The sequence below is a fragment of the Xiphophorus hellerii genome, chromosome 18, assembly GCF_003331165.1.
Source record: "Xiphophorus hellerii strain 12219 chromosome 18, Xiphophorus_hellerii-4.1, whole genome shotgun sequence".
NCBI classification, from domain to species: domain Eukaryota; kingdom Metazoa; phylum Chordata; class Actinopteri; order Cyprinodontiformes; family Poeciliidae; genus Xiphophorus; species Xiphophorus hellerii.
In genome coordinates this window covers 31,570,805-31,588,314 of record NC_045689.1, presented here as the reverse complement: position 1 = coordinate 31,588,314, position 17,510 = coordinate 31,570,805, and the positions used below count along the sequence as shown (strand labels likewise).

The 17,510-nt window shown below is 40.7% G+C and overlaps 1 protein-coding gene across 12 annotated transcripts in view; it reads right to left on the bottom strand.

Moving 5' to 3' along the window:
- phldb1b (pleckstrin homology-like domain, family B, member 1b) overlaps positions 1-17,510 on the bottom strand; it is a 103,529-nt gene that overhangs the window by 66,996 nt on the left and 19,023 nt on the right. For 11 of the 12 annotated variants that reach the window (XM_032590338.1, XM_032590339.1, XM_032590336.1 and 8 more), the window contains exons 3-4: positions 14,778-14,901; positions 13,479-13,649 (exon numbers count right to left, since the gene is read on the bottom strand). In XM_032590338.1, coding sequence (XP_032446229.1) covers positions 13,479-13,649; positions 14,778-14,901 — 295 coding nt within the window. Of the gene's footprint in view, positions 1-8,971; positions 9,337-13,478; positions 13,650-14,777; positions 14,902-17,510 lie in introns of those variants that run through there. The other variant, XM_032590343.1, reaches the window with a different exon arrangement.

Genomic DNA, 17,510 nt, shown 5'->3' with positions numbered 1-17,510 from the left:
TGATTTTTTATCTTTTTTATTTCACAGGTATTTCAGTTATTTGGTGATTTTATTTCTAAAGGCATCCTAGTATTGTTAATAATAGTAGAGAATACCTACATAATTCCGTATATCTTACTTGGATTTAAGTATCATAGCCATTTCTTGAAACTTTGCAGCAATGTTGACATTTTCCAGAAAAACAAGTTATTAATATAGAGAGACTGACCTTTAAAGACGCTTTTTAAATTGAGAACACAGTCGAGAAGCAAACCCGACATGATATTTCAATCTATCAATCAGTCAGGTTTAAGTTGATACTGAACTGCTGTTGAAAATATCCATCACCAACAGTCTCTGGATGCCAATTAGTGCTTGTCAGTTAAGCCATTACCACACCACACAAGGCCCTCATCATGATGGATCTCCCTGCTGTGAGGAGACACACCACAGAGAGAAGGAATAGATCCCTGATATAGATCAGAGATAAAGAGATGCTCTAAAAGGGCCATGCATCACACTAAGTGGAGGGAGGGTGGAAAGTGTTGGACTCATAAATCATGCAGATTTGTATTAGGCAGAACCAGAACAGTTTAAACACAGGAACTGCTGTGCTTTATTTTCCAATTAAATAACTGAAAGGTAATCTAACACAAGCCCTGGGAGTAAAGTTGTTGTGCAAGAAGGTCAGCGTAATCAGCTGGGATTCTCTTAGCTTAAGACCATCCAATCATCTGTCCACCAACTTATGCATGCAGCGGTCATTGGCTGAGAGGCGAGGTACACCCTGGACAGACAGACCCCAGGCCAGGATTCAAACCCAAGGTCCTTCTGGTCGTAAAGGCAGCAGTGCTACCAAAAGTACAGTTACCATATCATAAAATCTTCTGGATAGACAGGATCACATTCACAGCTCATTTCAATTAGTTGTTTATAGAAAGAGCATCTGTTTCTTGTCTCAAGCACCCGCCTCCACCCTAAAAGTCTGGGTTTCCCCGCCTTATCTCCAGGACCGAACAGACGTGTTGCAGACATGCCTGTAAACACAGAGCTGGGTGGGAACGGTTAATGAGACTAGAGATGCCAAAGCTTAACCATAAAGAGAAATTAGCCACTCCTGAAAACCACCTCAATTACTCATTTAGGCTGGAGGGATGTTAACCGAGATGTTTGTGATGAGTTTGTTTAATCCGAAACACCTGTAGGTTGCTTACCAAGACCCTGACTATATCTCCTACAGAATGTTCAGATACACTTGTGGTCTCCATTAAGCATTTGGATGATTTATGTTCTGTTGCAACCAAAATTCCAAGACACACCATCACCATGGCAATGATCATCTTCCCTTGAGTTCTTATCTGCGTGAGCCCGCTGGTTTTGCTTGGCGCTTCGGTTGTATTTCTCAGTCAACCAAATACAACTGATATTTGGTTGTATTACCAAAATACCAGTTGGCAAACTGTCTCTCTGGAGCAAAAATGGGGAAAATAAATGTGGAGCAGCAGTGGTCAGAGTGTCCAAGGAAAATCCTTAATTTTTCCAAGATATGTTTGAACAAGACTCTGAATAGCAGATGATTCCAGCGCCATCTGGTACAGGTGATATTGGCAGTTTCTTATCTTTAAAATTCGTTGCAGTTAGAGATGTATTGTTTCATCTGTTCTGTTTGCTAACTATAAATGGTATGTTGAAGAATCAAAATCTAGCCTTCCTGGTGATAGGAAAAGATCAGACTCAAGGATTTCACTGATCGTTAAAATGGCAGACCCTGGTACTCGCTGAGGTTAGGGACTACAGCCATGTAAATAGCTAAAATCTGAGATATCCTCTAAAAATGCTTAGTTGCCTATTTCAAAAGTTGAAACACCAACTGTAACTTAATATAGTCAATGTGGACAGTGCAATGCCACAGAAGCTGACATCTGTAGTCTTCCTCATCACCGCTCTTGGGGGAACAACCAATCAATGCCAAGGAAACTAATCTTGCTCCTGGGTTGGCTGCTTTGAAAACACAAGCCAATAGCATGTTAAGTAGAACTGCACTTACAGTGCATACACACCAGTCCTGTTTGGTCCACTTTAATCAAACTCTAGTTTGTTTGCCTAGAAAGTCTGGTTAATTTGGGGAATTATGAATTATGAATTATGTTTGGTTGGGCGACCCAAAAAAACAAATGCTGATCTGCCTAAAAACCTAGGTCTCAGTTCGGTTGAAGTGAACTCTAGTGTGGTTTGAATGCACATGTGAATCCAAGCGGACCGGAAACCGCTCCAAAAGCAGGAAGCAAACTACAGTGAAGGGCATTCTGGGAAAATGCAACCAAAAAAAGTGCAAGTCTAATACTAACAGGATAAATGGCTTGTGGTCTTTTGCCAAAGACAAATGACAAATCCTACTACCGCTGAAACTAAACTGAAATGCTGAAAGGAGACCAAAAAAACAAAAACTGATGGTCAAATACTAATTTACATCAATCAATTTTAATCTTTAAAATAACAACACAAAATATGACTGGTCAACACTAGAATTGGTTGTTAAGACCATAAAGAAAACCAGAAATTGTCAACCAAAAAATGCTTGAACAACACATGCTAACAATTTGCTTTACATTTATTTCAGTTAATTTGTCCCAGGTATTCTGGTGTAGTTGAACTAATACATATTTCACTTAGAAAGGATTTCTTTAATAAATACCATTGTAGATGATGGGTTTGAATCAACCTGTTTACAGTCTGAGGCCCTTATTCTGATCTTTGTGACTCTCAATAACACACGTTATTCTTACTTCTTAAAACAACAAAATCCACCAAACTCTGTGCAATTTCAGCCTAAAATGAATGGTCTTCTCTTTCTAATGTATCAACACCACATGTGGCTTAACACGATGTTGGCGACAGTTATCTCTGATTCTACTTTCTTTCCCTCTTTCAGAGAACCCACTGACCCCCGGGCAAGCCTCTGAGTGTTCTTCCAAGAACCAGCGGTTCACTAAAATATGTCAGAACCGCGTCTCTCTGCAGCTGAGCTCAGCGAAACAGAATCTTAATACAGGTCCCAACACTTTCCACCAGCAACATGTGATATTTCAATCATACCAATGTGGTCGAAAGAACCGCCGGTGATGTTACAGAGAGGAGAGCGTAACGACTCGTGGGCTAATCAGTGAGATACATCCTCTGGACGGTGAGATATGAAAGGTTTTACTCTCAGAAGCAATTCACTGGCTTCGTCACAAAGAGTGCACTTTGATTATTACTGCAGAGACAGCAACTTTCAGCTGAACTCTGAAGTGAGGAGGACACAAGATTCCCACCACCTTCCTACAAGGACGACATGATCCTATTGTAAAACATACTGGCTGGGACTCCAAGGCGGATTAATGATCAGAGTGACGCAGACAAAAATGCTCAGCGAGTCAATGCAGCAAGGTTAATGTCAAAAGAGGAAGAGTCCTGGTCTTCTGTTGGAAGCACCGGTGCTATATGTGTTTGAAGTTGTATTCAGTTTTACTGAATAAACCGCCTTCCATCAACAAATTGTTTAGATTCAACCAGTCTTTACCTGCAAAATTATACAACAGGCTAAATAAAACATCTAATTAAGTTTTTCTTGAATTATCAGGCTAGTTCACAGGAAACCAGTGAAGAAAATGGCATCTCAATGCTTAACATGTTGCAGCAGCACATACGCTGTCGTCAGCATCCACATTCCACAATTCAGGGCTTCCTGAAAAAGTTAAAAACTGAGTGGGTCTAATAGCACTTTGCAACAACCTGATGGTTGAATAACCTCCATATTTGTTGGTGAGCTCATATGTCTATTTAATCAATAATTTAGCAGAAAAAAAGGCTTTTTGAATTGAACATGTTTATTTGGTCAATGTATGGTGTTCAATTAAAATTTGATTAATGTAAAAGCAGCAAATATATTTTTTGCTGAACTTCTTGTCAGACAACTTAGCAGCAAAAATGTATAATTATTGGTGGTGCTGTGGTGGCGCAGGGGTTAAGCACAGCCCACATAAAGAGTCCTTATTCCTCCTTGTCTTCCCTCTCTCTCATCACTTACTTTCAAATAAATGCCACTAGAGCCAAATAAAATTCTAAGTAACGAATGTTTATTTGGCCATAATATTGTTTTGTATTAAAATAGAATTAATTTTGAATACGTCAGACCCTGCAATTTACTCAAATAAATATTGTAATAGAGTCTCACCATGAAAATCTTCAGAATGTTACAAATCAAGAAAGATTTAATCCAACTCTGGCTAAATGCCACTGCTGACCAATGTGATCCCTTTAGGCCTACTGGAGTATTTCTGTGGGACTTTTCAGGCCAACTGGTCTCAAAGCAACATCTTGCCATCAGGGTATACTGTGGCAGTAAAAGGAGGAGTGGTTACAAACCCCACTAAAAACTGAAACTCGTAAACCAAATGCTCCATCAGCTGTCTAATAATATCTGCAACTTGGGCTTTTATTTTCCCCTTTTCCTACACTGGTATTACCATGTTAGCTGTTTCCACTGTGTCGGCATAGCCTGAGGTCTATCTGCCTAGAAGATTGGATTGGAGGACAGTGAGTCGGTCAGAGCCAGAGCCCTTCTCGTTCCGCCAGGATCTCACTGTACGTTCTGAACAACACCACACGAGTCCACGACAGTCAACAAACACCAAGACCTGCTGCTCTTTTATTAGCATAGCATTTCGTTTCAACTAGTGGTGAATGAGGCTGAAACAATGCATAGAAAGATTCCGATTACAAAAAACATCTCCAAAAAAAGTCATGGACCCATCCAGCATGGCAACATGCAAATCTGTTTGTTTACGACACCACAAAAATGAGAATGTATCATTATGGGCTTTAAACGAAGGTTTGACCACTAAAAGACCAACAAGCGATTGGAAAAGGGTAAGACCAATGGCCATCTGCATCCTGTTTCTCAGAGTTTCTAAAGAAAGCTACTGGTTTCTAGTGTCAGCAGAGGCTGGCGAGTCAGGTCCCCCAGTTAATCAATGACTGCCTTCCAGGGAACACAGGCACACCACAGGAAGATATGTTGCTGCTCTGACAGCAATACACATACTCAGCAGAAACTTAACATTCTCATCAGTGGGGAAAAATGGCCAGAAAAAAAAATGGCTGGTTGGAAAAAGTGATGATATATCAGAATGCGTTTGACGCCAGCAGATACCACAAGATGCTCCTGGGCAGCAGCTACACACACACACACGCACGCCTGCACACGCCCACACACCCTCACACATTCCAGCTGATTCAGTTCTGAGGTGGGATGAGGTAATTTAAAAATCTAGAACAACTCCGAACCTGGAGGTGTGGTTTGACAGTGCTAAGAAAAGTTATTTCAGATTTCTTCAGATTCACAGTTACATAAAAATGTATCTAAACCTTTAACATCTCTGTTTTAATTTTTTACCACTTTCACAAAATTTGAGGACATTTTACTTTGAGTTCTTCATCTCTCAAAAAAAGAGACTATATGCAGTGTGATAAGGGGTCCCTCCTTGTGGCGAGTCGACTTCACACCTTTTTGTCACAATCAGTTCCTGCTGCTCTCAGCATCCACATCCTACAGACCAGATGTTCATCCAGCAGGCTGTAAGCTGGTGCATATGAGCAGCATGTCAGGGGCCGGTTCTGGCTTGTCTGAACAGATGTTCTCTGCCTCTCTACCCTCACACCGCCACCGCCAACCATCCACTTCCCTCACCTCCTCTCTGGTAACTACAGGCAGCTGTTCAACTCGTTCCCTGAAGCAGAAGGCCACAAACAAAGAGGACTGATTTAGAAGAAGTCAACCATGTGATCTGGAGATTGTTTACAACCACCAGAAAAACGATATGGAATAATGACTCTAAGGGTGTTTTCACACCTGATATTAATTAATTTGGGGGTCAAAATTGCAACTTTTGTTGCATTTTTAGCTGGTGCAGTTCGCTTTCATACTGTACTGCGTCACACAGTCGAAACTAATTGAGAAACCTGTTGCACCTCCTTGTCAAATTTGTAACGTAAAGGTTAATGGAAAAAAGTAAGGACAATATGATCAGGAATTTGTTTTTATAATTGTATGATACTATAGATGAAGACCATGTAATATTGTATGCATTTTTAAACATTACTATAATACTAAAGACTTAGGTCTGCGCATACTCAAAGCAGATGTCCGTGCCAAGGTCGACACCAAGTTTATAAGGTTGAGAGTCGGCACAACCAGTCAGAAGGATGCCATTTTGTGCTGCACTAAGAGGTGTTCGAATGCTGCTCTGGTGGAGAAGGAAAAGGGCTAGTTGCCCAACTAGCTCATCAAACCTGTTAGTTTCCATTAGTCTTGTGGGATGGGAAATGAAGGAATTTGTCACAAGACATGTAGGCAATGGGTACTCTTGACTATGAAATGTCAACCGTTTGCAGACAGTGTGCGTGGAGTCTGCGTGGTTCAGAACACACACAATACGCCTTAGTATGTGGGAGCCTTAAATATTGATCTGCCAAAATATTTGAACTCTGCTTCTCCAACAAAACCATTTCGAAACAGATCATTTCTCTACCTGTCATTGCGGTTGCTTCATTTGTTCCACCTAGGAGGGTGTAGTTTTACTAAAAGACATTTCCCATGATCCTTTTCTCTTTATAAAGTTCGAATGGGACCAGGCAAACTTGGGAAAAGAAAATTGAGAGTAAAGCTATAAAATACATCTATGATACACAAACACATGGAGGAGAGCGTGAGGAATTCACCCAAAGGTATATTTCTAGAGTCTAATGAGCCTCTCGTTCAGGAACCCTGTTTAGAGCTGGGGGCAGTCGGAGGATGTACGGTCACATTCTGTCTACAACATCCAGGAACACACACACTGACCCAGCAAAGCGGGGGACACCAGCTGCTATCAGCCTCCTTCCTCTCATCATGGCCCCCATGGGCCGCTTACACATGTCTGACCTGTGCCTGTGGCACCCCCAGGCCCCCTGGGAGAGCACATCATTCTCACAGCACTCCGATGAGTGTTTGCTGGGGGGGCTTCTCTCTGTCTCTGACTCATCACTTCCTTTCTTTACAACACAGGAGTCAACACAATATGTCACTGATGACACGACGGAGTGGCTGCTCTCGTAGAGCAGTGGGAGCAGGTCAGAGACAACTAGGTGGGAAATGTCTAATGGGATCAGGGGTTGTGGCCCCAAAGTGCCAGCAGTTATAAGGGGAAACTCCATTCTCTTCCAGTTAGCAGTTCCAGTTTGGTCGCACTGGACACCAGGAATAGCAATGAAACAGTAGACAGAGACAGTGTGATCCTGCTAGACTGGATGGGATGTCGGGGGGCGGGGGTGTATATGTTTGTAGACTATTCATAGAGTTCACATGGAGGCAGGAGGGACGTCAGAACTGTGGGACTGAGTGGTTGGAGACTGCAGGTGTTGGGTTGCAAGTCCTGAGAGCTACAGCAGAAACCTAACACTTTCTTCCTGTAAAGTTTCAATATTTCCTCATAATAATTCAACGCCAAGGAGAATATCAAGGAATGGGCAAACAAAGATCATCTTAACGGGTTCTCCATGGAAAACCAGGAGTTTCAATGCCAACACGGAACAATGAAGATCTTAAACACACGTCGTTGGTGTTCTGCAGTGCAGTTTTTTTAATTAATTTTTTTAAAATAAGCAGAAAGAAAAACAGATCTGCTTGTTAGGTGTGTCAGAAGGATAACTGAAGAAATTTGGTTGGGAAAAAAATCTATTCTATTCATCTTATGAATTTAAATACAAAAATCTGATTACCCAGCTAACTAGAAATAAAATCTTGCAAGAAAATCTCAAAAAACACGTAATTTTAAAATAATAAACATTTAATCTTTAAAAAGGGTATAAAAAAAAACAAACAACAACCTGCATTTATAGTGTATTAAGTCAGAGGATTCCAAAGCCCATCAGTCATTCACCCATTCACACATTGATGGTGTAGCCATGAGGCAGACTGAGGCAAACTGATAGAAGAAATGCTGCAAGTCAATCTGTGTCACCAGGCCCCTTGATCATCACAAGAAAACAGGAGCTAGGATTTCAACTAGCAACCACCCGGTTGCTAGACAGCTCAGGTTGCTACATCCTAAGTCACTGTCTCCCAACATAAAAAATGAAGAATGAGAGAGAGAGAAAGATTTTTTTCTCTTTCTCTCTCTCTCTCATTCTTCATTTTTCATTCTTGTTTTTTTTTCTTTTTACCAAAAAGGGGCAAAAATATGTACAACTTTATACATTTTTTTGTCTTTATATCTTAATAATGACTCATTTAAAAAGGATATGTGAGTGTGGTGATTAAAGTTAATATATTCAATGCATATTATACAATTTTAAGCTAAATTTGGTTAAGTGGAGCACACAAAAGCAACAGGGATGTCCAAAGTGAGCCCAGAAGCCCATTTGCGGCTCCTGAGCTGATTTACTGTGGCCCGGGACCACAATTCAAGCAGGGTACATTTTTGTATTTGCTATAGTTTTATTTCATAAAAAGAAAGAAAAAGAGGAAAAATAACATAAACACATTATTTTCACAAAATATATTGACTTTTTATATTTCTTTTAAAAATAAGAATGAATGAAGGATGAAAGATGGAAATAGACATTTAATAAAAATAAAAGAGAAAAAAGTGTGTGGAGGTTGGGTTTTTTGTAGGTTCATACTTTCAACAAGTCTGTTTTTTGTTACCTTATTAAAAATGTATATCAAGGTTAGTTAAGTTACAAGTAGTTTTTAACTATTGCATAAAATAAATCATCTAAACCATACTTCTTCTAACTAAAAGAACAACTAGTGTAACTCTGTAGTAGCTATCGCTTTTATTAACCGTAAGGAGCAACAACAACAGCAAAAAAAGCCCAATAATCATCTGAAAACCACAACCAGCAACTACTTAAAAAAAAAAAAACACACAAAGTCTAAAGACTAAAACCAGACAAAAGTCCGACTTACTTCAGGTCTTATGAGCAGAACTCCCGTGTCCCTCCGCTGATTTCATCGCTTCTGTTCCTTTAAATAAAAAAACCACGTGTTTCTGTGCAATTGTGAACAGCGGCGTTTATTTACTGCCTGCTTTTGTCCTCCGGGTCGCGCTTTTGTTATGATAATCCCTGTAAACTCGCAGTCTAATATATTCTGCCGATAATCTGAAAGTTCACCGTGGCAGCTGTCCGCTTGGCCGTCTTCTTACAGCGCGCGCGCGAGCTCATCCGCCGGCAGCTACCTCCGTGGATCCCTCCTCACTCCACAGCCCGGACGGGACTTTACTGTCTGTGTAATCTATTTGTCCATTGTCTCCGTGTCCCCCTCACCCCACCCACCCACGCACGCTTTGTGGCGCAGTGAAGACGCTATGTGGCGCGGCGAGGCTGAGCGAAACAGCTGGCTCAGAATCACGTCCCAGCCCGCAGAGGGAAGGAGAGAGTCAGGGGGAGGAAGAGGAGGAGGAGGAGGAGGACGGACACATAAGGAGGAACTTCTTCAATATATTCATATTGCTTGAATATAGCAATAGCCTCTTTAGGCAGATCTCCTATTTTCATATCTTATCCCAATCATTAGCGAGCAAAGGTTACAGCGTAAGTACGAGCAGACATTTATTATGAGCCATAAACACAGTGAAAGTAGGGGAAGCATCCTGTCCAAGAGCTCCCTGGAGTCACATGAGCCTCGGCAGGAGTAATCACTCTGTGTGTGGCAGGATCATAACATGATCCACCAGAGACCTGCAGATTACCAATAACCCAATACTAATCATTATGCATACTATAAGTCATTGATAGGACAGTGCATGGTTCATTGACACCCACACCACGTTTACATGTCTAAAAAGGATTTTAAAGAATGTAAAAAAATAAATAAAATGACAAGGGCTGCCTAATAATTGATTATTTTAGTAATCGACCCTCCATCAATAGTGCACATTAATCTGCAGCTAAAAATAACCCCAACATGTGAAAAACGCAGGCCATTCTGCTTGACAATGCAGCGTATGGCTGATCCATTGTTTTGGATTAACCCCAAAGGTTTTGACCCGAGTTTCAAAATGCAGTTATCCCTGAAACTGACTAAATGTATGTGAGCTTTTCACTTCATCTTCTGGCATTTAGCAAATAGAAATAATTTTGGTAATCTTAACTAAGCAAACTTTGGTTTGATTTAACTTTAGAAGGTGAGAAAAATTGTGTATACCTTTTTACTTAATGTATGTAAATAACCTGGTTTCAGAATAAGCTGGCAATTATTTCAATAAATGCTGGCAGAAAACACAGGACCACAGCGACGCTACAAACGCTGTTTCATAATATGTTTATGGAAAACAGAAGATAAGCAGCATGAACGATGAATGGAGACTATAAAAGATGTTTACATGAGTGCTAGAAACTAGCTTGTCCTACATGATGTCTTGATCTGAGCTGTTGAGGTTCAGTAAAGACAACACGCCTTTTCTACTTTACCCCTTCATTGCTTTATATCCTGCCTTCTGTAAACTGACTTCCCCTTCACATCCCTTTGATTTTGAACGGATTTCTCTCCACCGGCTCCTCTGACTTTACAGCAAATCCAGGAGAATTACTTTCAAAAGCTTGTCGGTAGCATTTGCTTTGTGCAACAATAGCTGCTTGTTGATGCTTGATTTTGTTTAAATCGACCTGCTGACAAGTCAAAGCCTTGAAGAGGTGTACTGTAGATCGCTTCATTAAAAGGAAAGCCAAAGGATTTAGTTAGAAGGACTTTTGGCACATGGCAGGATCTTGTCCTGGCTTGCTGCGAAGCAACCTCTCCACCCATCACCTCTCCGCTTGTGCCGAGAAAACTGAAGCACCTTGTAATGTATTGCTCATGTAATGCATGGGAGTGGCAAGTGACCAATAAAGTCTGATCCATTTCCTGTTGTAAAATTAGATCTGCAGATTCGCTCATTCATTGCCCTCCAGCAGCCTGACAGTGCACTCAGGTTTCCCCTCACACTCAGTCTTCAACCTGAAACCTCTGGGTTTAGGGTTGCCTCTGTCTGCGGCAGAGAGGGCAGTATAAATAGCACCGTGTCTCCACTCAGGTTACTTTGCCAGAGTCCATGTCCAAATGCCATCAGGCACAACACAAACCACTCAGTCCTGCGGATATGACATGATTTATTAAGGGGCGGTATTATGTGTTTTCCAGACACATAGTGCCATTTTATAGCACAATCAAGTAGCTATGCTAACTTCAGTTATAAAAATTCTGTAGAGATCAAGTATGACTTAAAAGAAAATTAACTTTGTAATGCGACGCCTTGAAATTGGATCTCTGTCTCTTTAAAAACTCCTGCTCTTTCTGAAACTCTGCCTTCAGGAAGTCATCACAACATGGCTCCTCTTTTAACCCTTTAGCAACATTTTACCAGCTCGTATAGTAATCCCAGGTGTTTGCTAATTGCTGCTGGCTAGTCTGAAGGAGCTGAGTGGGAGAGTCCCGGGGGAGGGCTGCTCTGTGAGGAGGAAGCTCAGAAGCTTAGAAATTGGAGCTGCGTCTCAAGGACGGAGCTAGGTCCACCCAGGCATTTTACACAGCTTAATGGTTGCCATGGAGATTAAAGGCTTTCTCAAGCATGCAAGGGAATTGATGAGGGAATAAGATTATAACATGACATACAGCTCAAAAAAAGTTAATTTTACATATTGCTGCCCCTTGAAGAAGCCTATGTTAGCTAAAGTGAAGTTTCTTTAACTTCACTTTAACTCGAGCGATTAGACAGCAGCACAGGGGGAAGTTCAGAAGCTGTGAGTAATGCTGAGTAGTATCGCCTTATCTCACTCTCATAGCGTTCACACTGGCCTCTGGAGTGAACTTCTATGAATTTCACTGACTAACAGTGGAACACTTACAGTTTCACTTCCTCAGTAAAGTCGGTCAAGCATACAGTGTATTTCCAACATGCTGAATGTAACAATGTTCCTCACTTGAACCACTGTTGTGCAACACGCCCATACGGGAACATAAGCATCAAACTGTCTGACGTGTTTTTTTTTCTCCCTTCTTAATTGAGTCTTGAGGATTTGCTGTGGCATTAGAAGCAGCTTGGATGAAAGAAATGATTTTGTAAAAGTGAAAGTGCGTCTTGTCTAATTTGTTTCCTGTGTCTTAGAACCATTGTCTGCCATGGAATCACGTCAATGTCAGGTTGTACTGTGATAACCAGAGAACGTCAGCAAAGAACGTTGACTCCTAGAAAACAACTGAATACATCTGAATCGCATCGCCTTCAATATCTCCACATATTAACACATTACAACCACAAATTTTTATTTTAATGGGATGTCATGACACAAAGAAGAGCATCGTTGTGAAGTGGAAGGAAATGGATACATTGTTTTCATTTGTTTCTGAAATCTGAAAATTGTGGCATGGATTTGTGTGTAACTCCCTTAAATGTGATACCTCTTAAAATCCTTAAAATTCGAAATCCTAACCTCTGTGAGTAACTTAGTAGAAATCCAGGTGTTCTGTGAATGCCTCATAGCTTGTTTAGTGCAGTGTTATTCAAAGTGGGGACTGTGGCCCACTGGGGGGCCACCAGCGGCAAATTTTGTTTCTAACAATCCTCACTTACTGTCAATCACTGGCCATTGTGTAAAAAAAACTCTCCACTCAAGTAAATATTAGACACATCCTACTTTAGTCAGAGGATAATTAAATTCCCCTCCCTCTGGTTTTGTCAATATGCATGCTAGTGCTAGCATTGGTTAAGAGTATTTTCCCACCTGATAGTCCAGTAGACTTGGTTTGATTGGTGACCAAAATTGCAACATTTGTTATACTGGTACAATTCGCTTTCACACTGCACAGCGTCAAACAAACCAAAGCATTTGAATAACCTGTTCCTCCCCTCCTGTAGTGGCGCTGTACCAAGAACCACTGAATGGAACAACACAAACACCTCTGAAGAAAACACTGAGCACAACATCCTTCTTCATGAAATGTAAACAAAAATGGAGTGATGGCAGATTTTAGCGGTTGTAGGATTTCTCTTCTGTCTTTGGCAAAAGACCACAAGTCATTTCTCCCCCTAACACAAGAACAGCGCATTTGCTTTGATTGTATTTACCCAGAATGCTGTGCACTTTAGCCTGCTTCCTGCTTTTGGAGCAGTCTCCAGTCTGCTTAGCATTCACATAGACATTCAAACCGCACCAGCGTTCACTTCAACCAGATCTAGGTCTAGGTTTGTAGGCAGACCAGAGTTTGCTCTTTTAGTCCGGATCAGAGTTTGATTATGTATTTCCCAAACCAACCGGACTTTCTAGGTTAACTCATTGAAGTCGGAAATACAGGCGGATTTTTCCCGTCAATCTCTGGAATCATACACAACCTTTTCTTCAGCAGGTGGAGAGTTGATGGATCGATCGCTTACACGCCAGCATGCGCGGTAAATGGCGATAAAATGGCTGCTTTTTGTAGAGTCACAGATCCATACCTTGTGACAGACGGGTGGGCTGTTGGACCTGGAGCCCATCGACAGCGCAGAGGTTCCCAGAAGGATGCAACGTGATGACGCCCGACTTGTTCTCGATGTAGCAGTGCTGTGCTGCCACACCAGGGCCCTGGATGTTGATGTCCATGGCACTGTACCCCAGAGTGGTGCGGCCTGAAGGAAGGGACATGTATCAGGCTTCAAAAAGACGGTATCAAACACAAAACTGACCTCTGATGATGTAAGGCACAAGTGTCAAACTCCAGTCCTTGAGGGCCACTGCCCTGCAACTTTTAGATGTGCCTCTGCTGCACCACACCTGAATAGAATAATTAGGTCATTAGCAAGGCTGGGAGAACTGATCTACACAAGAAGGAGGCAATTAAGCCATTTCATTCCAGTGCTTTGTACCTGTGCCACATCTAAAAACTGCAGGACAGCGGCCCTCGAGGACTGGAGTTTGACACCCCTGATGTAAGGTGTACTGAAATATATATTTTGTAATATGCATATATAAATTTTTTGTTTTTATGATCACTTCTACACATTTGATAATGTGACAGTTCAAGTTAAAGCGATGGCCGAAGTGTCGCCTCTCACGTTCAAGATGGGAAAAACATCCAACGGTTGTTTCTTATGCAAGAAATGCAACAACATAACAGCACATAAACCTACAGATCTGGTTTTACTAATATGAGAACAGTAAGCTACTTGCAAATTTGATATAGCATTTTTTTAAATTGATTTGTTGAGAAGACATTTCAAGAATAAATGTCAGGCTCAAAATGGCTAATTATGGAAAAAAAACTCAGTGTCTGATTGGATAACCTGGAATAATTGGATTGGGCTATACATTTAAATAGGCTTTGCATGAAACAACCAAATATAAACTGAGTTAAACTATGATGAATAATATCTGAATAGATCTGATTCTGTTTTGTGTTCTTCTGAAAATTCAAAGCAACAGTCTGACCTGTACTCTGCCTCCAAAATGGAAGCAATCTTCCAACAAAATGTCACAGATGGTAGACAATGCATGACCTCTCAGCCTGCATAAAACCTTCCAATGTAGGAATCAGTTGGGTCATACATGGGCAGGAAATTAAGTTAAATAAAGTTAAAAAAAAACAAAAAACTTGATGGAAGTAAATGTGAAATGTGGAAGAGGGGCTACACACGTGATTACTTGTACTCTGCTCTCCGTCAGCCGTACTTTTCTACAGTGAAGTACTTTAGATCAGTTTTTGTCTCATTTGTCCGAACGGAGTAAATCACTGTGCTGTGTGGAGGTTACTGGCTCACCCTCAGGCAGAGGCAGCAAGGTGATCGCTGTACTCAGTCGTCCACTGCCCAGGCTGACCAGGTGAGGGCGCTCCGCTTGAAACTTCAGCCCCTTTCCAGTCTCGATTAAATCCAGTGGGGTACTCTGCAGGCGAGCATTTAACACAAAGAGCGCAGTTTCAACAGAACCGTATCAAAAATTGTTGATGTGGATGATGTGGCTCCGACCATTGCAGAATTTTACAGCTTCAGTGGTTCATCTGACACCCAGACAGAGGGTCTCTCTTCTTATCTCCCATCTGGAGATAAAAAGAAGGATCCTCCTTTAAGCCACTGACTTCTCTTCCTGTTTACACACTAAGAAAAGTGTATGTCCGTGCGTGTGCGTGTGTAAGTGTGTGTCTATGTGCGTATTTCGTCTTCCCCCCCCTCCAAGCTCTCCCTAAAGCACCACCATGTGCTCAGCAAGAGGGGGGTGATGGGGATGTCACCATGGCAACAGCTCTCCACAGTCATGAGGCACGAGGATCCTGGAGGCTGTTCAGAGAACTAACTTGTGTTGAGCGCTCTCAGCACAGCCTGAATATAAAACCAATTCTGCTTTTCAGTGATTTGCTTTTCGTTAAATTAATCCCACCGTAGCAGTTTTGTGCGATACCTCCAAGGTTTCAAAACACTGAATAAATTAGAGGCTTTTTTTTCCTGCTTTATGTACAAATACCAGGGTGCTAAAACAGGCAGTTCAATGTAATTCAGCCTTCTTATTTACCATGACTTATTTTGTCATTGTCTTGATCATTTTACCCTCGTTTTCTATTTAGTGCAAGTGTGAACTCCTACATGAATGAGCATTCTTTAAGTTAAATTCAGTTGAAATGTTAAAAGCAGGTGTAAGTATCGTATTATTCCCACACTGAATTAAAAGAAAGATATCAGTGTGAGGAGCGTAGTAGTTGTACAGAGAAGCTGTCAGATCAAAGTAGGTTTCTACCATCTTCAAACAACTTCAGACACCAACATATCATGCAAATGCTATTTTATAAACCTTCAAAATGTGACATTTGAGTTACTTTTATTTTTTTTTACTGCCCGTCAGCCTTAAATATGACATGGCAATAAAAACAAGGCTCCTGTCTTAGCCTGGCTCAGATTAACCGTTAGCTTTAGCTTCTGGGGAGAGCTAATCTAAAGATGCTAAGAGAGAGCTAATTCTGACTGGTAGCTAGTTAGAAAACTAATCTCTATTTCAATGAAGCTTACAGGAGCGTTTAACTGCCATAGATAAGAAATAAATTCAGGCGCAGTCCCTCTTTCCAACAAGAAACTTTCTCATTGTAACCGTGTACAAAACTTGCTAAAATGATAAAGTTCTTGCTTCTTGTTATAGCGAGATACGAGACAGGTCTCGTTAAAATGAAAATGTTTCTGATTTTAGCTGTTTCTGATACTGCTCCTGAAATCTCAACTTTGGCAGTAAGACGAAGTGAAAATTCCTAAAATTCTAATATCTGACTTATATAATCTATCTTTTGAAATAAAGGTGTTGCCCTGGCAGAACCTAACAGTTCCTATTTTAACATACGGTACCTTCTTTGCTGTGTTAGCACTACTAGCCCCCACAAGATTTTGTGTCTATGTATTTCAAATGCTTTCAAAGATTTGATTTCTTACCAAGATGTATGTTGTTTAATTGAAATATTTTAAAATAGCATTTTCAAATTAAATAATTTGTCTGAACATAAAACGTTTTGGGAATTCTAGCTAACTTGAGCTTTTCAAAACATCTGTTCCACAAATTAAGTATTTGTTTATGAGGCGTTGACGATTTCTACCATTTTGCTAACTGTGTTAAGAATACTAACAAAGCTCTTTTTTGATATATTTCACACGCAAAAGAGAAGTAGCATTACACACTTTGAAGTGTAAGACTCAAAAACAGATCTCAATATATAACTTATTTAGGGTAGATACATTATGTTTATATCTTTTAACAGTATATTAGGAGGATAAATATATTGTGGTCTGCAGACCCACATCATAACAAAGTAAGCCAGTTCAAAATTTGCAGGCAGCATCCCTCTAAGTGCAGCTTTGGAAGCAACATAATTTTGGAAGTATTTTAACAGCTTTCCACCCCTCAGTGCTGTACTTTTGAAGTTGTTATATATTTTTATATCTTTACTGTATTGGACGCTGCATGTCAACCTCTTGTTTATTTTAACATTTATCTGCAAATTGGTTACATGTTGTCTGCACTATTTTGATGTACTGTTTCAACAATGCGAGGCTCAAAATTTTAACAATGCCAAACACCGCTGGTCCTCAGCTGAACTTGATTATGCAAAGTGGCTGTGATTATTAATTAAAAGTCTGCATCGATGGGCGTCTATCCGATACAGCTCTTTGTAACAGACTGGGTTTGACCTTTATTAAATGATTATGATGATCCAAAGTATTTCCAGTTCATGACATTTCTCTGCTCTTTTTTTTGTAATTGGCATGTTTTTTTTTTTTTTTAATCAGACTACGGTATTTCTGGAGCTGTTGGAATATGAGCTCTGATGGGAGTGGACTCATTCAGTAGCAAAGACATTTTATATGAACACATACTTTGACTGTGTCTTTTTGTGCCACTTTTAAGCCTTTATGCTTACATACTTGGTACTTGGGATGCAATCATTGACCCGGCCCCTTGTTTGGTTATTCTACCTCTGTGTGTGTCCAACTGGGATTATCTAGTTGTGGTGGTCTGCC